This window comes from Osmerus eperlanus, chromosome 5, assembly GCF_963692335.1.
Source record: "Osmerus eperlanus chromosome 5, fOsmEpe2.1, whole genome shotgun sequence".
Lineage (NCBI taxonomy): Eukaryota > Metazoa > Chordata > Actinopteri > Osmeriformes > Osmeridae > Osmerus > Osmerus eperlanus.
Window position 1 is genome coordinate 583651 of NC_085022.1, and position 26377 is coordinate 610027.

At 48.4% G+C, this 26377-nt stretch overlaps 1 protein-coding gene across 6 annotated transcripts in view; it reads right to left on the minus strand.

Moving 5' to 3' along the window:
- myo9ab (myosin IXAb) overlaps nucleotides 1-26377 on the minus strand; it is a 96784-nt gene that overhangs the window by 30861 nt on the left and 39546 nt on the right. For 5 of the 6 annotated variants that reach the window (XM_062460895.1, XM_062460894.1, XM_062460890.1 and 2 more), the window contains exons 3-12: nucleotides 23739-23833; nucleotides 23386-23448; nucleotides 19420-19519; nucleotides 15831-15884; nucleotides 11271-11371; nucleotides 10783-10909; nucleotides 8593-8682; nucleotides 3336-3452; nucleotides 1698-1832; nucleotides 111-232 (exon numbers count right to left, since the gene is read on the minus strand). In XM_062460895.1, the coding sequence (XP_062316879.1) occupies nucleotides 111-232; nucleotides 1698-1832; nucleotides 3336-3452; nucleotides 8593-8682; nucleotides 10783-10909; nucleotides 11271-11371; nucleotides 15831-15884; nucleotides 19420-19519; nucleotides 23386-23448; nucleotides 23739-23833 (1004 nt within the window). The remainder of the gene's footprint in view (nucleotides 1-110; nucleotides 233-1697; nucleotides 1833-3335; nucleotides 3453-8592; nucleotides 8683-10782; nucleotides 10910-11270; nucleotides 11372-15830; nucleotides 15885-19419; nucleotides 19520-23385; nucleotides 23449-23738; nucleotides 23834-26377) is intronic. The other variant, XM_062460891.1, reaches the window with a different exon arrangement.

Below are 26377 nucleotides of genomic sequence, written 5' to 3' on the forward strand. Positions count from 1 at the left end.
GTGGTGCTTCTAACACCTTATCAACCCATATCGTTTTTAAAACATAAATCATCACATCTTCATATTTCATCATGTTTAGTATTTCCCTGCAGGATGGTGCGATGACATACTTGCTCTCCTCGTCCAGCAGGGGGAGCAGGCCTGTGGGCTTCCTGCTGATCAGGTGGATGCAGCCCGTGTTGTCGATGTAGTCGATGTTGTGCCAGGTGATGCCCTCTGCCCTGTACTCCTCCTGAGGGCACAGACATACAGCATGTAGACAGAACACACCGTGCTTCCAGGTACTAGAGGTACTAGAACTGGACGCTTCTGGTCCTAGAGCTTCTGCTGGACTTTCTATGGGCTCTAATTGTACATCCCTTTGGAGACAAGCGTCTGTTAGATCAATACAATGTGAAGAAGTGTGCAGCAAAGTTAACAGAAACTAGGAAAGCAGAACTATAAGAGAGCTTAAGGAGGAAACCCTCCAAAAGTAAAAAAGTGGAAAAGGATACTTTTCTCAAACATAATTTAAGATTGAGTCACGACTGACTCATGAGGGTGGTGCTGGAATTAAAGTATTTAAGCAAATAAAACATTTTTCCCTGTGCCTCCAGCCCTGCTGTGCCTCCAGCCCTGCTGTGCCTCCAGCCCTGCTGTGCCTCCAGCCCTGCTGTGCCTCCAGCCCTGCTGTGCCTCCAGCCCTGCTGTGCCTCCAGCCCTGCTGGGTGCCTCCAGCCCTGCTGTGCCTCCAGCCCTGCTGTGCCTCCAGCCCTGCTGTGCCTCCAGCCCTGCTGTGCCTCCAGCCTGCTGGGATTAGTAATGTCCATCAACCTCAGGGCAGTCGAGGTTTAAACCTTCCTGGATTACAGCAGGAACAGGAGTTTTATGCCCTGCTCTGCCCTGCCCTGCCCTGCTCTGCTCTGCTCTGCCCTGCCCTGCTCTGCCCTGCCCTGCTCTGCCCGCCCTGCCCTGCTCTGCCCTGTTCACCCACCTCACCCAGCTCTCTAACTTCTAGCCCCCAGCTCAGTCAGTCTCCCAGAGCAGCCTTCTTCTCTCTTCCCTCACTACAATGTCGTCAGGATAGATTTCCGCTCTTGGATGTTCCTTCTGGGAAAGTGGCACCAGTGAGGAAGAACTAGTTTAACTGGACCAAACACGAGGAAGCAGACCAAACAGAAGACCAAACAACAGCACAATGCAGCAGTACTTGGTGCTTCCAGAGTAAACACAGACAGAGGCGAGATTCAGATGGGGGCAGCCTTACACGTCTCTTTACCCCCCCCCCCACACACACACACACACACACACACACTCTCACACACACACACACACACACACACACACACACACACACACACACACACACACACACACACTCTCACACACTCACTCACTCACACACACACACACACACACACTCTCACAAACACACTCACACACTCACATACCCCGACAGTGGTACACACACTGCGCTGTTGTGTGGAACGATGTTGAGATACAGTAAAACACGCACACACACCACAATAGTTGTTGTGTGGGTTAGGGTTAGGGTTAGTAGCATGTAACCCATAAACAAAGCAGAACTGCTTTCAGTGTAATTGCTGCAGGCATCACAGGCACACATCTCTGAGTCACACATCAGACCAGCAGGGTCCTCCTGAACGAACACCCCGTTACACCCCAAGAGAACAGAATCCACCCAACAGCAGTCGTACCTGTTCTAGTTTGAAGATGTGCTGGTTGAAGTAATGCTGCAGTCTCTCGTTGGCAAAGTTAATACAGAACTGTTCAAAGCTATTGTTCTCGTAGTCCTCAAACCCAAAGATGTCCAGAACGCCGATGGAGAGAGTCTACAACAGAACAAATGAGTTAAAACCTGGAAACACACTTCAATAAAATTAACTGATGTTCTATGTAAAATATAAACACATCCTCAAGGTAAGAAGAGCAGAGCATGTATGTAGTAACATGATGTATAAAATATGTCTCTGTAAAAAGAAGATTAAAGTGGACCTTTAAGCTAGCAACTTTATAGTATTATTATCAAGGCAAATACCCTTTTGGGGTAGAGAGAGAGGAGGGTATAAATTATTGACATACAGCTACGATTCAATATGCTAGTTCTCAGACTCTATTAGACCATCAGTTTTGCTCTGAGGTAGGGAGAACTTAAATACAGAGGAGGGAGGGAGGGGGAGGGAAAGAAGGATCCTTCTTGAGGTTGAAACCACATCAGTCTAAATATGTCCTGATCTAGAGCCCGACCGATTTATCAGCGTGCCGATATTATCGATATTAGGCATTTTCCTAATTTACTATTGGTATCGGCATTTATAATGGCTGATAATTTTTTTAAATCTTTTTTTTTATTATTATGCCTTCACAATACAAACAAACAAACAAGGTACAAAATCAAGGCTCATAATGGCCGATAAATGAATATAAAAAATACAAAGTCCCTGTTGGCAACACTCGTGTTTAGAACGCCACAAACCCTACAAACATCTGATCCAGCCAGAGTTGGGCAGAGTGTTAGGGAAATCTGTTTATGTTTTGTTATGCGTTTCTGGATTTTTTTAAATTTTTATATATATATATATATATATATATCGGACAATTTAAATCACCAAATATTTGTATCGGCCTTAAAAATCCTTTATCGGTCGGGCTCTAATCGGATCTCTCCAGCTCTATAAAGAGCAGACACACAGACTAGCTGAGGCAGACAAACACAAACAGCTAAACACCGCTGACAGCCAGGGCAGCACGCATCACTAGGATGATCCCTCAGGAGGGCAGAGGAGAGAGGGCAGCCTGGCATCTTCCCTGCGTCCGTGGTGAGAGCACACACACACAGGAGGAGGAGGAGCCACAACCATCTGTTATCTAATCCCAGGATGCCCTCTGGGCAGTGGGCACATCAAGCTGCCTTAGAGCACACGAGCACACACACACACACACACACACACACACACACACACACACACACACACACACACACACACGAGCACACACACACACACGAGCACACACACACACACACACAATCCTTTGTGGACTCATGTTACCCTTCAACCCCAACAATACTGTACAGACAGAGCCAAAACAGAGTGGGAGAGCAACAGAAAATGAAAGAAGAACCAATAGACAGACGGATCTGAACAGAAAGAGAGGTGAGGGCACCATCTCGTCTGAGTTCCCCAACTCTCCACACACACACACACACACACACACTCTAATACACTTTAACAATTCAAGAGTCTCAAACGACCTTTGTGAAGTGCCTTACTGACCTGTGTGTGTGTGGTATGTATGCTGTGTGTGTGGGTGTGTATACGGTTTGTGTGTCCTACCGTGGCGCTGTCCTCCAGGTCCTTGGTGTTGAGCAGGGCATGGTTGGTCCTGAAGACGATCCAGTCAAACAGAGCGCTGTAAAGAGACTTGGCCATGGAGTCACGAACTGTTCCAGCCTGCGCGCACACACACGCACACACACACACATCAACACAGGGACATGTCACCCACATCCCTCTTTTCTCCAATCAGATGCCTATACACTGAGCATTCCTGTAATCTGGAGTGACGGCTGATCCTATTAGCTCCCTCACCCCCCCCCCCCCCCTCACTCCTCCCCCCATAACACTGTGACACACCGTAAGACAAACAGGACAGCACAGAGTTAAAGTCCTTCTTACACAAGACCTTACATAATGTAGATTAGGATGGTATAGGCACGAAAAACCCGAACACCCTCCACAGAAACGGATGTCCATTACACTGCATGGCAAACAGATGTCCAGTACCCAGCAGATTAGCCCACCAGACAGAGAGAACACATGCATGTGTGTCTGTGGCCACCATATTTAACTTTTTTCTTTAAGAATGAGTCCAGATGTTTCTCCTATCTTTCAGTGCTTACTAATCTTCCTACAGTACGTGGTCTTAAAACATCAACTGCTGTGCCAGAATACAAGTTCAGCAGTTCCCAAACAAAGCCTTCAGCTGGGACTTACTGTAGAAAACATCATCTCTGCCTCCCTGCCTGCCTCTCTCCCTCCTTGCAGTACAGTATCAGTGACAAAGGAATGATGAGTCATTGTAACACAACTCTCTTTCCTCCCCCTCTATCCTGCTCCTGACAGGAGTGCAGCACTACTGTGTTCTACAGCAGTCTAGCCAGGTACAGGAGTGCAGCACTACTGTGTTCTACAGCAGTCTAGCCAGGTACAGGAGTGCAGCACTACTGTGTTCTACAGCAGTCTAGCCAGGTACAGGAGTGCAGCACTACTGTGTTCTACAGCAGTCTAGCCAGGTACAGGAGTGCAGCACTACTGTGTTCTACAGCAGTCTAGCCAGGTACAGGAGTGCAGCACTACTGTGTTCTACAGCAGTCTAGCCAGGTACAGGAGTGCAGCACTACTGTGTTCTACAGCAGTCTAGCCAGGTACAGGAGTGCAGCACTACTGTGTTCTACAGCAGTCTAGCCAGGTACAGGAGTGCAGCACTACTGTGTTCTACAGCAGTCTAGCCAGGTACAGGAGTGCAGCACTACTGTGTTCTACAGCAGTCTAGCCAGGTACAGGAGTGCAGCACTACTGTGTTCTACAGCAGTCTAGCCAGGTACAGGAGTGCAGCACTACTGTGTTCTACAGCAGTCTAGCCAGGTACAGGAGTGCAGCACAACTGTGTTCTACAGCAGTCTAGCCAGGTACAGGAGTGCAGCACTACTGTGTTCTACAGCAGTCTAGCCAGGTACAGGAGTGCAGCACTACTGTGTTCTACAGCAGTCTAGCCAGGTACAGGAGTGCAGCACTACTGTGTTCTACAGCAGTCTAGCCAGGTACAGGAGTGCAGCACTACTGTGTTCTACAGCAGTCTAGCCAGGTACAGGAGTGCAGCACTACTGTGTTCTACAGCAGTCTAGCCAGGTACAGGAGTGCAGCACTACTGTGTTCTACAGCAGTCTAGCCAGGTACAGGAGTGCAGCACTACTGTGTTCTACAGCAGTCTAGCCAGGTACAGGAGTGCAGCACTACTGTGTTCTACAGCAGTCTAGCCAGGTACAGGAGTGCAGCACTACTGTGTTCTACAGCAGTCTAGCCAGGTACAGGAGTGCAGCACTACTGTGTTCTACAGCAGTCTAGCCAGGTACAGGAGTGCAGCACTACTGTGTTCTACAGCAGTCTAGCCAGGTACAGGAGTGCAGCACTACTGTGTTCTACAGCAGTCTAGCCAGGTACAGGAGTGCAGCACTACTGTGTTCTACAGCAGTCTAGCCAGGTACAGGAGTGCAGCACTACTGTGTTCTACAGCAGTCTAGCCAGGTACAGGAGTGCAGCACTACTGTGTTCTACAGCAGTCTAGCCAGGTACAGGAGTGCAGCACTACTGTGTTCTACAGCAGTCTAGCCAGGTACAGGAGTGCAGCACTACTGTGTTCTACAGCAGTCTAGCCAGGTACAGGAGTGCAGCACTACTGTGTTCTACAGCAGTCTAGCCAGGTACAGGAGTGCAGCACTACTGTGTTCTACAGCAGTCTAGCCAGGTACAGGAGTGCAGCACTACTGTGTTCTACAGCAGTCTAGCCAGGTACAGGAGTGCAGCACTACTGTGTTCTACAGCAGTCTAGCCAGGTACAGGAGTGCAGCACTACTGTGTTCTACAGCAGTCTAGCCAGGTACAGGAGTGCAGCACTACTGTGTTCTACAGCAGTCTAGCCAGGTACAGGAGTGCAGCACTACTGTGTTCTACAGCAGTCTAGCCAGGTACAGGAGTGCAGCACTACTGTGTTCTACAGCAGTCTAGCCAGGTACAGGAGTGCAGCACTACTGTGTTCTACAGCAGTCTAGCCAGGTACAGGAGTGCAGCACTACTGTGTTCTACAGCAGTCTAGCCAGGTACAGGAGTGCAGCACTACTGTGTTCTACAGCAGTCTAGCCAGGTACAGGAGTGCAGCACTACTGTGTTCTACAGCAGTCTAGCCAGGTACAGGAGTGCAGCACTACTGTGTTCTACAGCAGTCTAGCCAGGTACAGGAGTGCAGCACTACTGTGTTCTACAGCAGTCTAGCCAGGTACAGGAGTGCAGCACTACTGTGTTCTACAGCAGTCTAGCCAGGTACAGGAGTGCAGCACTACTGTGTTCTACAGCAGTCTAGCCAGGTACAGGAGTGCAGCACTACTGTGTTCTACAGCAGTCTAGCCAGGTACAGGAGTGCAGCACTACTGTGTTCTACAGCAGTCTAGCCAGGTACAGGAGTGCAGCACTACTGTGTTCTACAGCAGTCTAGCCAGGTACAGGAGTGCAGCACTATGTTCTGCTGCAGCAGTACTGTGTTTTGTGTACAGCAGTTTGCAATGAATCTCCTTCCCCCACAATGCATTGCATTACATCACGTTGGGGAGACGAAAGACCAAAGCCTGTCTTGAGACCGAGCAAATATAGCTACAAACAGGACATGACATTGTCAGACAAATAAATTAGGACTTCAAGCGAAATTATGACTTTGTACTTCAAATGTTGCCTTCATCAAGTATCCAGTTTTTTGTTTTTGCAGCAATTTCAACCATTCTAGCTGTCACTTTTTCCTAGCAATCTGATGGTCCCCGTGTGTCATCCACAGTGGAGGCAGTGTGTCATCCACAGTGGTGGCAGTGTGTCATCCACAGTGGAGGCAGTGTGTCATCCACAGTGGTGGCAGTGTGTCATCCACAGTGGTGGCAGTGTGTCATCCACAGTGGAGGCAGTGTGTCATCCACAGTGGAGGCAGTGTGTCATCCACAGTGGTGGCAGTGTGTCATCCACAGTGGTGGCAGTGTGTCATCCACAGTGGTGGCAGTGTGTCATCCACACTGCCACCACTGTGGAGGAATGGAGGAATTGTGATGAAGCAAAATCTCATCTCTAAAAGCCTTCTGTTCCCTCCTGCATTATTGATTGTTGTTTTATTTTTATCCAGGGGCCGTCACTTGTGCTCCAGAGGTTGTGTACGGCTATTTGCATTATGCAAGACTTCACGCTAGGATCAAAATGACGCCATTCAGTGGCTTCGTAAAGGATGGGAACGGAGATGACTGCTTTTGGACACCTAGCTGCAAACATCTACTGTCACGAATGTTATGTGGAAGTAGTTCTTACAGTTCTTACTTGAAGTGGTTTTATTCAGGCCTGCTGCAAGCCTCAGACAGGCCTGGTGCAAGCCTCAGACAGGCCTGGTGCAAGCCTCAGACAGGCCTGGTGCAAGCCTCAGACAGGCCTGGTGCAAGCCTCAGACAGGCCTGGTGCAAGCCTCAGACAGGCCTGGTGCAAGCCTCAGACAGGCCTGCTGCAAGCCTCAGACAGGCCTGGTGCAAGCCTCAGACAGGCCTGGTGCAAGCCTCAGACAGGCCTTGCTTGTGCTGGAGATTAGCAGGGTGTTGGTGCTGAACTGAGCTGAATGTGCTTTCCCTCTCTGGCTCATGGCTCGCAAACACACAGGAGGTGTTGAACACACCTCCTGTGTGTTCCTCCTTCCACACAGGAGGTGTGGAACACACAGCAGGTGTCCCAACCACACGATGTGTCCCAACCACACGATGGGACACCACACGATGTGTGGTTGGGAAACAGGGGGAGAGAGGGAGAAAGAGAGGGAGAGACACTTGCCCCTTTCACAGATCCCTCATACAATAACAGGGTTTTATGTAACGGTTCAAAGTCATAGATTCCAGCAGCCCAGCTGGCTCCAGGACACACCAGGTCTGGTTTCCCCAGCTGGGACTGCAGACACCTGGGCAACAGCAAGCGCTGCTCCCCCCTCCACGCTGCTCCAGCTCAGGGCGGAGGACTGAGGGATCGGCCTGATGGATAGACACGTATGGGTGTGATGGATAGTAGATAGATGGATCTTTATTCTTTATAAGCACTCGTGTTGGTAGACATGCTGACGGCTTGTGTGACACTGTGATGGAGAGACTTCCCTCATCCAGCTCTCTCTCTCTCTCTTTCCCTCTTTCCCTCTTTCCCTCTTTCCCTCCCTCTCTCTCCCTCCCTCTCTCTCTCTCCCTCTCTCTCTCTCCCTCCCTCCCTCTCTCTCCCTCCCTCCCTCCCTCTCTCTCCCTCCCTCCCTCTCTCTCCCTCCCTCCCTCTCTCTCCCTCCCTCCCTCCCTCTCCCTCCCTCTCTCTCCCTCCCTCTCCCTCTCCCTCTCCCTCTCCCTCTCCCTCTCCCTCTCCCTCTCCCTCTCCCTCTCCCTCTCCCTCTCCCTCTCCCTCTCCCTCTCTCTCCCTCTCTCTCCCTCTCTCTCCCTCTCTCTCCCTCTCTCTCCCTCTCTCTCCCTCTCCCTCTCCCTCTCCCTCTCCCTCTCCCTCTCTCTCTCCTCTCTCTCTCTCTCTCTCTCTCTCTCTCTCTCTCTCTCTCTCTCTCTCTCTCTCTCTCTCTCTCTCTCTCTCTCTCTCTCTCTCTCTCTCTCTCTCTCTCTCTCTCTCTCTCTCTCTCTCTCTCTCTCTCTCTCTCTCTCTCTCTCTCTCTCTCTCTCTCTCTCTCTCTCTCTCTCTCTCTCTCTCTCTCTCTCTCTCTCTCTCTCTCTCTCTCTCTCTCTCTCTCTCTCTCTCTCTCTGGAGGGGTTGTGCTCACCTCAGCCAGCTTGTACGGTACGATGAGCCTGTCTCCTACGGTGACGGTCTTCCTGGTGGTCAGCGCCTCAAACAGAATGTCCTCCTTCACCTGCAACACAGAGCAGCTCAGCGCTGAACACTTCCTCTGCTCACACAGGGGCATCTCTCACTGAACCTTTCAACACATTACAAGTCATTACCATTCAATGTTTCTACGGAGACGATGCTCAAAGTAACCCTGCATAGCTAGTCAGTAGTTTTAAGAGCGTGCACACAAACACACGACTGGGCTCCCAGACATGGTCGCAGGCGTGAACCTGGTCCCAGACGTAGTGGTGACAGCAGGACAGTGTTGAGACAGATGCCTCTCCTGTCCACAGGGACGTGAGGCTGGGCCACACAACAGCTGCCAGGGCCAATGGGGCTCACATGGCTGTCGGGGGGTGTATGTGGGCTTATATGAGCATGTGCGTACAGTTTTAAAGTAAGGTCTGAAGGAGGTATGGTGAGGTCTGAAGGAGGTGTGGTGAGGTGTGAAGGAGGTGTGGTGAGGTCTGAAGGAGGTGTGGTGAGGTGTGAAGGAGGTGTGGTGAGGTGTTAAGGAGGTCTGAAGGAGGTGTGGTGATGTCTGGTGAGGTGTGGTGAGGTCTGAAGGAGGTGTGGGGATGTCTGGTGAGGTGTGGTGAGGTGTGAAGGAGGTGTGGTGAGGTCTCAAGGAGGTGTGGTGAGGTGTGAAGGAGGTGTGGTGAGGTCTGAAGGAGGTGTGTTGAGGTGTGGTGAGGTCTGAAGGAGGTGTGTTGAGGTGTGGTGAGGTGTGAAGGAGGTGAGGTGAGGTCTGAAGGAGATGTGGTGATGTCTGGTGAGGTGTGGTGAGGTGTGATGAGGTCTGAAGGAGGTGTGGTGAGGTGTGAAGGAGGTGTGGTGAGGTCTGAAGGAGGTGTGGTGAGGTGTGAAGGAGGTGTGGTGAGGTCTGAAGGAGGTCTGAAGGAGGTGTGGTGATGTGTGGTGAGGTGAGGTGTGAAGGAGGTGTGGTGAGGTCTGAAGGAGGTCTGAAGGAGGTGTGGTGATGTCTGGTGAGGTGTGGTGAGGTGTGAATGAGGTGTGGTGAGGTCTGAAGGAGGTGTGGTGAGGTGTGGTGAGGTCTGAAGGAGGTGTGGTGAGGTCTTAAAGTGTGGTGAGGTGTGAAGGAGGTGAGGTGAGGTCTGAAGGAGTTATGGTCTGGTCTTGTCTGAAGAAGTGTAGATTCCGTGCAAAGGAAAGGTTTGCTTATTATCCCCGCGATCAGAAATGCAGAGTTCTACAGTTCAGAGTCAAGGAATGGTCTTTATTTCCTGGCCCCAGCGTAAAGGAACCACATCTCAGCTGGCAGGCACGAGGAGCGAAACTGAATATCATTGAGCAACAATAACATCTCACATACTTAAACAACTCGATTACAGTAGCTGGCTAATTAATGCAAAAATAATACCACGATGCAATACAAATATTTCAGTTCCTCCACAGTGTTGGTGAGGGTCAGAGTGAGGGCTAATGAGAGGAACGCTTCCTCTGCGGATACCTCAGGTCCTCCAGTGTTGGTGAGGGTTAGAGTGAGGGATAATGAGAGGATGACTTCCTCTGCAGATATCTCAGGTCCTCCAGTGTTGGTGAGGGTCAGAGTGAGGGATAATGAGAGGATGACTTCCTCTGCAGATATCTCAGGTCCTCCAGTGTTGGTGAGGGTCAGAGTGAGGGATAATGAGAGGAACACTTCCAGGACTGGTTCTGTTGGCTCCACACACGGCAGCTAAACTGAACACTCCAGCAGCCATCAGAACTAGCTGTGTAGACGGTATTTGTCATCATGGCATTTTACTGTGCTTGAAAACAGCCTCACACTGAGCACTGCTACATGGTTTACTGTGAGGGCCAAAACTGAGCACTTAAATGCAGATTGTCAATCCCTAAGGGTCACATATCTCTTTCATTATCTATCATGGGTACATAGGTCTGGTGTGTGATGTGTGTGTGTGTGTTTGCGTGTGTCCGGTCCTGTTCTGGTGTGTGTGAGTGGTGTGTGTCAGGTCCTGTTCTGGTGTGTTTTTGTTGTGTGTGTGTCTGTCTGTTCTGGTGTGTGTGTGTGTGTCCAGTCTTGTTATGGTGTGTGTGTGTGGTCTGTGTGTGTCCAGTCCTGTTCTGTTCTGGTGTGTGTGTGTTTGTGGAGCCTCACCTCCAGTAGCTGTGAGACTGTGGGCAGCACTTCTGGGTTGCAGATGTCTATGGAGTCATCTCTGTAGGTCTTTTTCTTGTAGCGGATGTTACCCAGCAGCAGGATGGCAGACAACAGAGAGAATATCCTGGGGGGGAGACAGACAGACAGACAGAGAGAAAGAGAGAGACAGAGAGAAAGAGAGACAGAGAAACAGAGAGAGACAGACACAGAGAGACAGACACAGAGAGAGACAGAGAGAGACAGACACAGAGAGAGACAAAGATACAGAGAAAGAGACAGAGGGGCAGTGGAAGACAGGAAGAATCGTGAAGTTGACCTCTGTGTGTGTTGTGTGTTACATGACATGATGGTGGGATGAAGAAAGAAAAAAGTTACGTCAGGATGTGAGAAGAGAGAGACAGAGATAGGAGAGATAGAGAGACACAGAGAGAGAGAAGAGATAGAGAGGTGCATGTCGTGGGAGGACATCTTGTGTGAGTTCTTACTGCTTGCGTGTAGCGGGGAGGAATCCCACCATCTCCATGGCCAACTGCAGCCTCTCAAAGTCATGCTTTAAGTCCTCCCCCTCCACAGAGAAACAGTCCTGCTGGAGTAACACACACACAGAATTTAGCATTAAAACATGATACATACACTCACCTCAGCCTTGCGTCAAACCACAGCCACTGCAAACTTTACATTGGAAACTCCAGTACCTACACTCCCACAAGCCAGCGTGGGCAGCCAGAGTGGGCAGCCAGCGTGGGCAGCCAGCGTGGGCAGCCAGCGTGGGCAGCCAGCGTGGGCAGCCAGCATGGGCAGCCAGCGTGGTGTAGCTGGGGAGCGGTGAGGGACACAGACATGCACACACACACAAACACACACCCAGAGTGCTGTGTCAAGCCACAGTGCTGGGAGGGGGACGTGCTGGCAGACAGACTGGTCTGGTCCCTCTGGCTGGGTGACAACAGAGCGCCTTCACAATCTAATGATACTGGTGTGTGTGTCTGGGTGTCTGGGTGTGTGTGTGTGTGTCTCTGGGTGTGTGTCTCTGGGTGTGTGTCTGGGTGTGTGTGTGTGTGTCTGGGTGTGTGTGTGTGTGTCTCTGGGTGTGTGTGTGTGCCTCTGGGTGTGTGTCTGGGTGTGTGACTGGGTGTGTGTGTGTGTGTCTCTGGGTGTGTGTGTGTGTCTCTGGGTGTGTGTGTGTGTCTCTGGGTGTGTGTGCGAGTGTCCTCCTCACACCTGGGACACGCTGCTAAGCGCCCGGAAGCGTCACGATCGGCTACGATCGGCTCAAGGTTGTGCACGCACATTTCTCCGCGCCGGTCACCAAGCCTTTCACCTCATCTGAGCTTTCCTTTTTTTTTTCGACACACAATTGTGATGTGTAATGTAACTACAATATAAGCTGATATTATTAAGGAAGTACATCTACTTTCGGAAACAGTAGCCTCCGCTGCGCGTCGGGCCTAACAACACCCTTGAACACGTCCTTTATTGGCGATAAAGTACTGCCTCTCGTACCTTATTGCTTTTATAATACGGTTGCCAGCGAAATTATAAATAGGAAATAAATAGTAAGCTGCCTTTCAGCACAAAATAGTTATAGACAACAAACATTGTGTATCGCATTTCAGTATCCGAGAGAAAATAGTCCCTGTAAACAGTGGCTGTTGCTATGCAACGGACAAACAGCATTGTGAACTTCACGTTTGTTAGCCTAGCTAGCTAGCTAGATCTCGCAATTGACTTTGCTCATTTCATAAAAGCTGCCTTTAAAATAACAACAATGACAATGGGACACTTTCAATAAAATAATATTTATTTTAAACATTAGGTCTAAACATGTTACGGTTTGCTTATATTGATTTGGATATTTCCACTAATTGTGCATCCATGGAAAACGTTTCTCATGTCCCCTTCGTCTCTGATGACATCGCTTTCGACCACTCTTGCTCACTCTTGCTCTCTCATCTTCGGCTAACCACTCATCAAAAGTTCTTCCCCCAAAAAGATCGAAGTTAACATGAAACATGTTTGCTTACTGTTAATCTTGAAATGACAACCAAGTGACAACGAAAATGACCAATGACAACCAAAAATGTAACCGTTATTTTGAGTGCGCACTAATATGGAACGCTCCATTTTAAGGCAAATGTAAACAGGCGTACTGTAATCACCTGTACACCGTACAGTACTTTATGCTCAATAAAGCACACCCCGTGACTCACTCTCAACCAATCAGAATGCTTGATTTCAACCACCCGTATTATAATAATGAATGAATGCAATGAGTAGGCTACATGCCTGAAAATATCACGAGAAGGGAAAAACTTAAAATGACGTTTAAGTCATAGAGATTAGGTCAATTTTTACACCGGCCTGCCAAATGTATTCGTTTTGATTCAACGATGAGGCTGCCTCTTGCAGGGGAAATGAGAAGACATCTATTTCATTCTACACTTCACTCGTATTTTCAGTTGTAAATGAGCAGCATTTTTGTCAGTTTTTTTTAAATCTATTTAATCTTTATAAATAATAACTATGCATTTTCATATAAAATATACAGAAATCAGTTGTAAAAATGTCATTCAAAAACGGACCCCTGTGCAACCGACGCAAGCAAGCACAGCCTACAATTTCCCCAGAAATTGTACCCTCTCTAGTTTTCATTCTTTTTTATCAGGGTAACCACATGGAACGGCCGTTCGTTACCAACATTGTGTAGTTAGGTTTTATATAGAGTGAATATTGGTAAAGTAGCCTACGTAGACCTCCAAAGTAATACTACAAAAATAATTATAAAGTCTACAACTTTACAAATGTTCCCCGTAGTCTACAATTAATGTAGTCAAATCGTAATAACATAGTTTTTTATTCAAATATATCAACTATTATGGTGTATTTTATCATCCTGCAGCCGATTTTGCAAGCGTCTCGCGAAAAAATGTGTGTGGCCCAGGCGTCAGGCCTCACACACTAGGACAGCGTGTGAGTGTTCATGGTCTGTAATTTCCACAGACCAGCAGCAGAGCCCTGCAGACCAACAGCAGACCAGCAGCAGACCAGCAGCAGACCAGCAGCAGAGCCCTGCAGACCAGCAGCAGACCAGCAGCAGACCAACAGCAGACCAACAGCAGACCAACAGCAGACCAGCAGCAGAGCCCTGCAGACCAGCAGCAGACCAACAGCAGACCAGCAGCAGACCAACAGCAGACCAGCAGCAGACCAGCAGCAGACCAGCAGCAGACCAACAGCAGACCAGCAGCAGACCAACAGCAGACCAGCAGCAGACCAGCAGCAGACCAACAGCAGACCAGCAGCAGACCAGCAGCAGACCAGCAGCAGACCAACAGCAGACCAGCAGCAGACCAGCAGCAGACCAGTGGGCAGGCAGGATGACACTCACATCTCCTCTGCTGGACCATGCAGCACCAACAGCTACAGTTCTATTGTTTAGATTTCAGCTCATCATTCCAGGGTACATAAAGTACAGTAAGTTGAAGGGAGTCAGTTGGCTGAGCGGTGAGGGAGTCGGGCTAGTAATCCGAAGGTTGCCAGTTCGATTCCCGGTCATGCCAACTGACGTTGTGTCCTTGGGCAAGACACTTCACCCTACTTGCCTCGGGGGAATGTCCCTGTACTTACTGTAAGTCGCTCTGGATAAGAGCGTCTGCTAAATGACTAAATGTAAATTGTAGAGTGGGCACATTTTCTTTGGAGGTCAAATTTGCAGTTTCTTCAATTACAAGAGATTTGAGGCTTAGTGAGCCTGGGGTGAGTCTTGGACAAGAGTTTTGCAAATTGACGGGTTTGTTTTCCCTCCTGATGGCAGGGAGTCTGCTGTGTCAGAGGGATGCAGGGAAAATTAAGACATCAGTGTTGGCTAGTTCCTCTGGAATCCTTTGGTCCTCCACCAAACCCTTAACTCTACTCCATGTGTTCGAAAAACACCAGAGTTGAGTGAGCTGGGTTCCATTCAGAACGCTCTGTTCTCCTTCACCAGGGAGAGCAGGACATCTCTATTCAGCTGACTGTGCTGATCTTCAGGCTGCTGTACAGGATGTCTGGGGGTTGTCCTGCATTGATCCTGAGAGTCTCACCTGAAGAGTCTCACCTGAAGAGTCTCACCAGAGAGTCTCACCAGAGAGTCTCAGCTGAGAGTCTCTCCTGAGACTCTCCTGAGAGTCTCTCCTGAGAGTCTCTCCTGAGAGTCTCTCCTGAGAGTCTCTCCTGAGAGTCTCACCTGAGAGTCTCACCTGAGAGTCTCACCTGAGAGTCTCTCCTGAGAGTCTCACCTGAGAGTCTCACCTGAGAGTCTTTCCTGTTTGTTCTGTCACACCTGGCAGCGTGCAACCGATCAAGCCAAGAACACACCACACAGCAAATTAAAACATCAATAATACGTTTGGTCATTGTGATACTTCATTAGACAGTGTCCTGTGCCCCTCCTTCAGAGAGCTGTGCCTAGCAACTGTATTAACAGGTAAAAGTTCAAAGAGCTTTGCTGAACTATTTACTACAGTTCTCCATGCCACATGGCTGAAGTTAGGGTCAGAGGTCCTGAGACACACAGCATGTAAACAAACACGAGAGAGAGAGAGAGAGGGAGAGAGAGAGGGAGGGAGGGAGAGAGGGAGAGAGGGAGAGGGAGGGAAGAGGAAGCATGAGAGGGATCATGTGTTGCTTCCCTCTTCATGTGTTGCTTCCCTCTTCAAATCAAATCTACTCTCTCTAGTGTTTGTCAACCAGCACATTAAAGTTATTTTATATTAAGAATTAAGAAAATCTACAGATGATCCAGGCATCACAATGACCAATTCTCTCTCCAGCTGAGGTAAAGGCTGTCAGACAGTAGCAGGCTAGCGAGGAGACTCTGGACACACACACTGTACAGAGACAGCAAGAGAACCACACACGCACGCACACATGTACGCACTGTACACAGGGAGAGACACACACACACTGGACATACACTTCAAAAGGTTGAGAGAGTGTGTGAGATGTGATAGGCCCAACCCAGCACCATTACACCAACACATCTACTACACTCAGACTATACTGACCAGCTCGCTCTCATAGAAATTGTCCCAGTGGAGTTTGTGGGATTTCTTTGTCATCTGGAAATAAGGTAGAAAAGGTAAGATGTACACACACACGTCATATAGACCCACACAGGAGTCATATAGACCCACACAGGAATCATATAGACCCACACCGGAGTCATATATTGGGAGTCAGGTGGCTGAGCGGTTAGGGACACAGGCTAGTAATCTGAAGGTTGCCAGTTCGATTCCCGGCAGTGCAAAATGACGTTGTGTCCTTGGGCAAGGCACTTCACCCTACTTGCCTCGGGGGGAATGTCCCTGTACTTACTGTAAGTCGCTCTGGATAAGAGCGTCTGCTAAATGACTAAATGTAAATGTAAATATAGGAGTCATGTAGACCCACACAGGAGTCATCTAGACCCACACAGGAGTCATATAGGAGTCATGTAGACCCACACAGGAGTCATATAGACCCACACAGGAGTCATGTAGACCCACACAGGAGTCATATAGGAGTCATATAGAGCCACACAGGAGTCATATAGAGCCACACAGGAGTTATATAGGAGTCCTATAGAGCAAAAGTGGAGTCAGTTGGCTGAGCGGTGAGGGAGTCGGGCTAGTAATCCGAAGGTCGCCAGTTCGATTCCCGGTCATGCCAACTCAATGCCAATTCCCGGTCATGCCAACTCAATGCCAACTGACGTTGTGTCCTTGGGCAAGGCACTTCACCCTACTTGCCTCGGGGGGAATGTCCCTGTACTTACTGTAAGATAAGAGCGTCTGCTAAATGACTAAATGTAAATGTAATGTAAATGTAAAAGAAACATATGGACTCAGGCACACAATTGATCCAAGTAGTACCAGACTGTGATCCGCACGGATGGTGTTTCATCTCCATAGTGATGGTCAGAGATGGTGTTTCATCTCCTTAGTGATGGTCAGAGTGTGAAGGATTTAGACATGCAGGGGTCAGATGGCTGAGCGGTTAGGGAATCGGGCTATTAATCCCAAGGTTGCCGGTTTGAATCCTGGCCGTGCAAAACGACATTGTGTCCTTGGGCAAGGCACTTCACCCTACTTGCCTCAGGGGGAATGTCCCTGTACTTACTGCAAGTCGCTCTGGATAGGAGCGTCTGCTAAATATGTAATGTAAATGCACACACGCGCAAGCGCATGAGACGCCATGCCCCTCTGCACGAGCGAGTCAACCAGATTAACTCTTTCTGTTGCTATGGAAACAGGGGTGCATAGTAACAGACGGCATGGAGGTTGTGTTGCCGCCGGGGATAGAAGAGGGGTTTGGAGGGGAATTAGGGAGGGGTCTGGAGGGGAATTAGGGAGGGGTCTGGAGGGGAATTAGGGAGGGGAATTAGGGAGGGGTCTGGAGGGGAATTAGGGAGGGGTCTGGAGGGGGATTAGAGAGGGGTTTGGAGGGGAATTAGGGAGGGGTCTGGAGGGGGATTAGAGAGGGGTTTGGAGGGGAATTAGGGAGGGGTCTGGAGGGGAATTAGGGAGGGGTCTGGAGGGGAATTAGGGAGGGGTCTGGAGGGGGATTAGGGAGGGGTTTGGAGGGGAATTAGGGAGGGGTCTGGTTTCTGGGACGCCAACCACACCGCGTTCCAAATGATTATGCAAATTATATCTTTGTCTGTTTTTCCTAAATAGTCGATGCAAATGACAGTCAGTATAATTCATCAAGTCATCAACCGTTAGGGTACAATTCAAATTTTATTGAACAAACCTCCCAATGATAACAGTATTAATTTTTTTTTTTTTTTTACTCAAAATGCATTGTTCCAAATTATTATGCAACAGTTAAATTATAACAGTTTCAAAACATTTTATAGGTTGTAAAGAACTAAAAATTGTCATTTGTTGAATTTGCAGCATTAGGAGGTAATATTTACTGAAATCAAAAGCTATTTCAATCAAAAACATCTTAACATGTTAACATAGGAGCCCTTCTTGGATACCACCTTCACAATTCCTGCATCCATTGAACTTGTGAGTTTTTGGAGAGTTTCTGCTTGAATTTCTTTGCAGGATGTCAGAATAGCCTCCCAGAGCTGCTGTTTTGATGCAAACTGCCTCAATAGGGTTGAGGATGGTGGCCACACAAAGAGTTTCTCTCCTTTTATGCCCATAGCAGCCAATGACACAGAGGTATTCTTTGCAGCATGACATGGTGCATTGTCATGCATGAAGATGATTTTGCTACGGAAGGCACAGTTCTTCTTTTTGTACCATTGAAGAAAGTGGAAAGTCAGAAACTCTATACTTTGCCAAGGTCATTTTCACACCTTCAGGGACCCCAAAGGGGCCTACCAGCTCTCTCCCCATGATTCCGGCCCAAAACATAACTCCGCCACCTCCTTGCTGACGTCGCAGCTTTGTTGGGACATGGTGGCCATCCACCAACCATCCACTACTCCATCCATCTGGACCATCCAGGGTGGCACGGCACTCATCAGTAAACAAGACTGTTTGAAAATTAGTCTTCATGTATTTCTGGGCCCATTGCAGAGCAGTGAGCCCAGTCTGCCCAGTCTGCTTGTGAGCATTGGTTAGGGGTGGCCGAATAGTAGGTTTATACACAACTGCAAGCCTCTGGAGGATCCTACACCTTGAGGTTCGTGGGACTCCAGAGGCACCAGCAGCTTCAAATACCTGTTTGCTGCTTTGTAATGGCATTTTAGCCACTGCTCTCTTAATCCGATAAATTTTTCTAGCAGAAACATTCCTCCTTATGCCTTTATCTGCACAAAACGGTCTGTGCTCTGAATCAGCCACAAATCTCTTCACAGTACGATGATCACGCATACGTTTTTTTGAAATATCTAATGTTTTAATACCTTGTCCAAGGCATTGCACTATTTGACACTTTTCGGCAGCAGAGATGTTTTTTCTTTCCCATATTGCTTGAAACCTGTGGCCTGATTATTAATGTGGAACGTCCATCTTAAGTAGTTTTACTTTAATTGGGCTCACCTGGCAAACTAATTATCACAGGTTTCTGAGATTGATTTCAGTGATCCAAAGAGCCCTGAGACACAATACCATCCATAAGTTTAATTGAAAAACAAAAATAATTATGTTTATGACACAAATCCAATTTGCATAATACTTTGGAACGTGGTGTAGAAGCAGGGAGAAGTGAAGACAAGAATAACAGGAGTCACAGTGGAGCCCACCTGGCTGAGATAGTGCTCCTCAGGTACTGTGTGTGTGTTTGAGTGAGAGAATGTGTATGGTATGTGTGGTGTGTGTTTGTGTATCAGCCCTCTACAATGCTAGTAAATCACTCAGATATGCGACCAAATTTCACGCTAGGCGACAAAGAATTCTCTTTGATTAGCCAATGGATAGTAAATTGTCCTTAACATGATCTATGTCCAGTGTTGCTACTGGGAGGGTGAGTTAACTTAACATGATCTATGACAACACAGAAGTGTAGTTATTTGCTGCTGCTCAACAAAGACAACAGAGATTTCCAAAGTAGCGGTATATCGCTAGATTTGGAGCTAGTTGCTTGCCAATGGCGACACAAGCTACATTGTGTCCGTAGAGCACTGTGTGTGTGTGTGTGTGTGTGTGTAGAGCCCACCTGGTTGAGGTAGTGGTACTCTTCAGGTTTCAGCAGGTGGAAGGTGTTCCTCTCATCCTCGCTGGCTCCTGCCAGCAGGTAGTAGAACACGTGATAGTTCCTGAGGAGGAGACAGGGGGAAGAGACGGGGGAAGGGGACGGGGGGGGGGAAACGGGGGGAGAGAGACGGGGGGAGGAGACGGGGGGAGAGAGACGGGGGAGGAGAGGAGACGAGGGGGAGGGGACGGGGGGAGAGAGACGGGGGGAGGAGACGGGGGGAGAGAGACGGGGGAGGAGACGGGGGGAGAGAGACGGGGGAGGAGAGGAGACGAGGGGAGGGGGAGGGGACGGGGGGAGAGAGACGGGGGGAGGAGACGGGGGGAGAGAGACGGGGGAGAAGAGGAGACGAGGGGAGGGGGAGGGGACGGGGGGAGAGAGACGGGGGGAGGAGACGGGGGGAGGGGGAGGGGACGGGGGGAGAGAGACGGGGGGAGGAGAGGAGACGAGGGGAGGGGGAGAGAGACGGGGGGAGGAGAGGAGACGAGGGGAGGGGGTAGGGGACAGGGGGAGAGAGACGGGGGGAGGAGAGGAGTAGAGGAGACGAGGGGAGGGGAAGGGGGTAGGGAACAGGGGGAGAGAGACGGGGGGAGGAGATGGAGCAGGTTAGAAGCAGCAGGCTGGGACAGTACAGCTGTACTTTATACTGATGTGTCGTCCATCAGAATGTGTGATATAGTGCAGAATGCTGGATGCTGAATGCAGAATACTTTGCATTTACATTTAGTCATTTAGCAGACGCTCTTATCCAGAGCGACTTACAGTAAAGTACAGGGACATTCTCCCCGAGGCAAGTAGGGTGAAGTGCCTTGCCCAAGGACACAACGTCATTTCGCACAGCCGGGATTCGAACCAACAACCTTCTGATTAATAGCCTGACTCCCTAACCGCTCAGCCATCTGACCCCCAGCTTTGACCGGGGAAGGGTGATGTACAGTTAGGTCCATAAATATTTGGACATTGACACAATTTTCATCATTTTGGCTCTGTATACCACCACAATGGATTTGAAATGAAACAATCAAGATGTGCTTTAAGTGCAGACTTTCAGCTTTAATTGCAGGGTATTTACATCCAAATCAGGTGAACGGTGTAGGAATTACAACACATTTTATATGTGGCCCCCCCCTTTTTAAGGGACCAAAAATAATTGGACAAACTAACATAATCATAAATCTAATTGTCACTTTTAATACTTGGTTGCAAATCCTTTGCTGTCAATGACAGCCTGAAGTCTGGAACCCATAGACATCACCAGACGCTGGGTTTCGTCTCTGGTGATGCTCTGCCAGGCCTCTACTGCAACTGTCTTCAGTTCCTGCTTGTTCTTGGGGCATTTTCCCTTCAGTTTTGTCTTTAGCAAGTGAAATGCATGCTCAATTGGATTTAGGTCAGGTGATTGACTTGGCCATTGCAGAACATTCCACTTCTTTGCCTTAAAAAAACTCTTTGGTTGCTTTCGCAGTATGCTTTGGGTCATTGTCCATCTGCACTGTGAAGCGCCGTCCTATGAGTTCTGAAGCATTTGGCTGAATCTGAGCAGATAATATTGCCAGAAACACTTCAGAATTCATTCTACTGCTTTTGTCAGCAGTCACATCATCGATAAATACAAGGGAACCAGTTCCATTGGCAGCCATACATGCCCACGCCATAACACTACCTCCACCATGCTTCACTGATGAGGTGGTATGCTTTGGATCATGAGCAGTTCCTTCCCTTCTCCATACTCTTCTCTTCCCATCATTCAGGTACAAGTTGATCTTGGTCTCATCTGTCCATAGGATATTGTTCCAGAACTGTACAAGGTCTTTTAGATGTTTTTTGGCAAACTCTAATCTGGTCTTCCTGTTTTTGAGACTCACCAATGGTTTACATCTTGTGGTGAACCCTCTGTATTTACTCTGGTGAAGTCTTCTCTTAATTTTTGACTTTGACACAGATACGCCTACCTCCTGGAGAGTGTTCTTGATCTGGCCAACTGTTGTGAAGGGGTTTTTCTTCACCAGGGAAAGAATTCTTCTGTCATCCACCACAGTTGTTTTCCGTGGTCTTCTGGGTCTTTTGGTGTTGCTGAGCTCACCAGTGCGTTCTTTCTTTTTAAGAATGTACCAAACAGTTGATTTGGCCACACCTAATGTTTTTGCTATCTCTCTGATAGGTTTGTTTTGATTTTTCAGCCTAACGATGGCTTGCTTCACTGATGGTGACAGCTCTTTGGACTTCATATTGAGAGTTGACAGCAACAGATTCCAAACACAAATACCATACTTGAAATGAACTCTAGACCTTTTATCTGCTCCTTGTCAATGAAATAACAAACTCCCATGAGGGAATAACATACAACTGGCCATGGAACAGCTGAGCAGCCAATTGTCCAATTACTTTTGGTCCCTTAAAAAGGGGGGGGCCACATATAAAATGTATGGTAATTCCTACACCGTTCACCTGATTTGGATGTAAATACCCTGAAATTAAAGCTGAAAGTCTGCACTTAAAGCACATCTTGATTGTTTCATTTCAAATCCATTGTGGTGGTATACAGAGCCAAAATGATGAAAATTGTGTCAATGTCCAAATATTTATGGACCTAACTGTATGTCCTTCATTAACAGTAGATGCGGCGCATTAAGCGTAAATTTAATATTTATTTATATTTAGTCTGTCATGCCTGACATGCCTTCTTTAGTGTCAGTCCAGTTCACTGGAAAACATTATCTTTCATGGCTAAACTCTTCTCTTGTGAACCTGAAAACGATCCCGACATGCCAGCAAATTCTGCTGTACTGTAAGTAACAAATACATGAGAAATTCTACACAGTGTGAGCTTGTGTTTCCAGTCAAACGAGAGGCCCAGTCTGGTGTATGGCTTGGTTCTACCAAGAGGCCCTGTCTGGTTCTAACCACCATCAGCTGGGACAGACAAATGGACTGAATCAAACTGTTTTTTTGAACAGAAGAAAGAAAAACGACTTGAAACAGAAATCATCTGTTGGTTCCTTTAAATCGGAGTCGCATGCAGCAGGATCTCTCCCACCCTGCCTCAAGGACTGGGAGGAAAGGCTCTTTTCTGGGGTGTAGATCAGAGAGAACTGCATACAGATCCACCAACGTGCTCTGGTGATTATCTGTGTTAGTCAGCTAAACTGGGTCTGCTATAAATACACTGAAGCGGTTTTATAATATTTATGCTTTTACACAAAACGATTATGTATTATTCATAGAGGCCAACTATTGATTTAACTCTGGAGGGAAAAACAATAGTCTCAGTATGCTGTGGTCAGAAGTTGATGAAAGTCTGTAATTCCGGTCTATTTTAGATGTGTATAAGATATCCTGAGTGCTTCTCAGAAATGAGAGCTAAGTCACTGTAGTGTTCAAGAGAGAGACAGGAGAAAGAGGAGATATGAGTTAAGGGATATCACCTCTCTGCCACAGACACAAGCTGCTTTTCACTATCTCTATAATAGCTGCTGTTTAAAGCTCAGAGTTATGCCAGGAATGTCCTTACTCTGAAATACGAGATGTTTCTATATAATTAAGTTTGCGCTTAAGTATCCCAACCTTGTAAACTACAGACCAAACTCAGACTAAACTAGGCTGCATGTGGATCACCGGCGTTACCATGGGTAAGGTGTTGCCGTGGGTAAGGTGTTGCCGTGGGTAAGGTGTTGCCTTGGGTAAGGTGTTGCCTTGGGTAAGGTGTTGCTGTGGGTAAGGTGTTGCCGTGGGTAAGGTGTTGCCGTGGATAAGGTGTTGCCGTGGATAAGGTGTTGCCGTGGATAAGGTGTTGCCTTGGGTAAGGTGTTGCCGTGGGTAAGGTGTTGCCGTGGGTAAGGTGTTGCCGTGGATAAGGTGTTGCCGTGGATAAGGTGTTGCCGTGGATAAGGTGTTGCCTTGGGTAAGGTGTTGCCTTGGGTAAGGTCTCACCTCTCGCTGTGCTCCTGGGAGACCAGGCGAGACTTCTCCAGCAGGTACTTCTCCACGTATGCTCTGGATACACAAACACAAACACAACATCTGATTAACACAGCAGAGAAAAGCTCAGTGGTTAGAGCATCTGACTGCAGATCAAGAGGTTGCGGGTTTGAATGCCCCTTCTTACATTGCTTTAGATAAATGAATACATCATCATCATCATCATTATTATTAGGTGAAAAGGTACTAATTCAAGCAACAAGGAATCAAATAAAAGAAGTCAGTTTTGGAAGTGTGTGTTCAGATAATCTAGTTTGGAAGTGTGTGTTCATATAGTCAGGTGTGTGTGTGTCCAGGCGTCTCACCCTCGGACGGTCCCGTTCTCCTGGTAGTTCACCTGGATAAACTTCCCGAAGCGGCTGGAGTTGTTGTTGTGGGCCGTCTTGGCGTTCCCGAAGGCCTGCAGGAGACAACCACGTTTATTACACCATCAGAGGATAGACCACGTTTATTACACCATCAGAGGACAGACCACGTTTATTACACCATCAGAGGACAGACTGACTGAGAACGAAAGGTGATGAAGGGTGGGAAGAAGGGATGGATGTGAGAGAGATATATATATATATATATATATATAGAGAGAGAGAGGGAGAGGGAGAGAGAGATTTACAGCACATAGTCCATCAACCTGAGCATAGACTTCATGACCATGTTGAACTTTGACTTTCAAATCAGGTGCTGAAGGAGCACTGACTGGTCAGAGCTCTTTGTCAACAGTTATGGGCCTGAAGTGGGACTCGCAAAGGCAACCCCACACACAGTATCTCACACACATGGTATCAAAACTATCACACACACGCACACACCCGAGATGGGTGCAGATTCCAGCAGGCCATATCCCTCCCATCAGGGAGTTACAAAACACACACAGAGACGCCACACCGCTCAGGTCCTAGTGCCCCTCCCCTCACACTCCTCATACCTCCTAACATCAGCAGCCAATGAGAAACATCCCACCCTCCACTAGTCACAGCAGGTGATCCTGACCTGGGACTAACCTGCAGGGTCATCTAAGGTCATGGTTGTGTCCGTCTGCTTTAAGGTGTAAATGAGCCCTGTAACTATCTCAGAGAGGGAAAGAGGGAGAGAGAGATGATGGGTGAGAGACAGCTGGAAAAAGTGAGAGAGCGTGAGCAAGAGCGAGTGGAGGGAGCAAGCAGAGTTGCTAATGTGATGAGAGAGGATCAGGCCCGGGGTTGTGCAGGGCCAGGTAGGCCCAGAGGCCACTGGGGCTCCAGAGCTGTTAGAGCTCATTAGGGGCCCGATGGGGCCAGGCACCGCTGAGACCCCGCGATACTCTGGGTAATCTGAGACGCAGTAACAGGAGCTCTGTGGTGAGACTTTATTAACCCCAGGACTGGGGTGTGTGTGTGTGTGTGTGTGAGTGTGAGAGTGTGTGAGTGAGAGAGAGGGGGAGAGAGAGGGGAAGAGAGAGTAAGAGTCAAATTTAGAGAGAGCATGTGGGAGATTTGAGTTAACTCTTATGTAGTTTGATCAACAAGATGATTCAAGATTCCTCTTTCAAGCATGTCTGATCTGTTTACATTATATTATTGTTACTTGCTTTTCTACAGGTACACTCTTGCACTTTTTGAGGTTCATGTTGTTTAATTGTAACTTGTTTAACTACATGCTCTTATGGTTCTTCCCTTTGGCACTTATTTGGTTTCCACAATGTGTGCTTCCGCAATGTTTTTGAGGCATCTCGTTGTTATGATCAGTGACCTATGCACTTTTGTAAAGATCTTTCTTGGAAGTCAAAGCGTCTGCTAAATGAATAAATGTAATGTAAATGTTCACGGCTAGCTGGGAGGAAGTGAGATAAACATGTTAAGAAGCCACTTCATGACCTGGTCTACAGCTCTCCTGGCCCCTAACACTGACAGTCTGCTCCCTGTAGAGTCATTCATCCAGCAGACTGTTGGTGACCCCAGTCAAGACCCTTTAAAACACACACACACACACACACACACAGGCCTCTGCTGCTAAAGCATCGCTTCATCACTTCCCTCCTTTTAGGCCATTCCTCTTCCCTCCCTCCCTCATTATAGATTACCACAGAGGTAGTTCAGAGGCAGAATTCCAGCCAGATTTCAATTAGGACTTTATGAGCTGGAACTGTGAAGCCGTCTGGCTCAACCAGCCTGTGTTACTCTAACTGCTGATGGAGACACAGAGAGAGGGAGGGAGAGACAAGAGAGAGAGGGAGAGAGACACAGAGAGAGGGAGGGAGAGACAAGAGAGAGAGGGAGAGACACACAGAGAGAGGGAGGGAGAGACAAGAGAGAGAGGGAGAGACACAGAGAGAGGGAGGGAGAGACGAGAGAGGGAGAGAGACACAGAGAGGGAGGGAGAGACAAGAGAGAGAGGGAGAGACAAAGATAGAGGGAGAGACAAAGAGATAGGGAGGGAGAGACAAGGAGAGATGGAGAGAGACAAAGAGAGAGGGAGAGAGACAAAGAGAGAGGGAGGGAGAGACAAAGAGAGAGAGGGAGGGAGAGACAAAGAGAGAGGGAGAGAGACAAAGAGAGAGGGAGGGAGAGACAAAGAGAGAAGGAGGGGGAAACAAAGAGAGATGGAGGGAGAGACAAAGAGAAAGGGAGAGAGAGACACAGAGAGAGGCTTAAATGCCCCCTGTATGTTCCCTTGGATGACAGTCTGCTGATGATCAGCACAACAACCATTCCAATGGCAGGCTGACCCCTGACCCCCCCTGCTGACCCCCCCCCCCCCCTGCTGACCTCTGACCCGCCTGCTGACCCCCCTGCATCCTGGCCAGGCTAGCATCTACAGTCACTAGTTAGCATACCATAGATTGTATATATTGTATATATAAATATTTAAAAGGACGTTTATCTGGAATACTATATAGTTATGAGTAACGTCATAGGAGGAAGGGGGAGAGGAGGAGGGAGGGGGAGATGAGGGAGGAAGAGGGGGA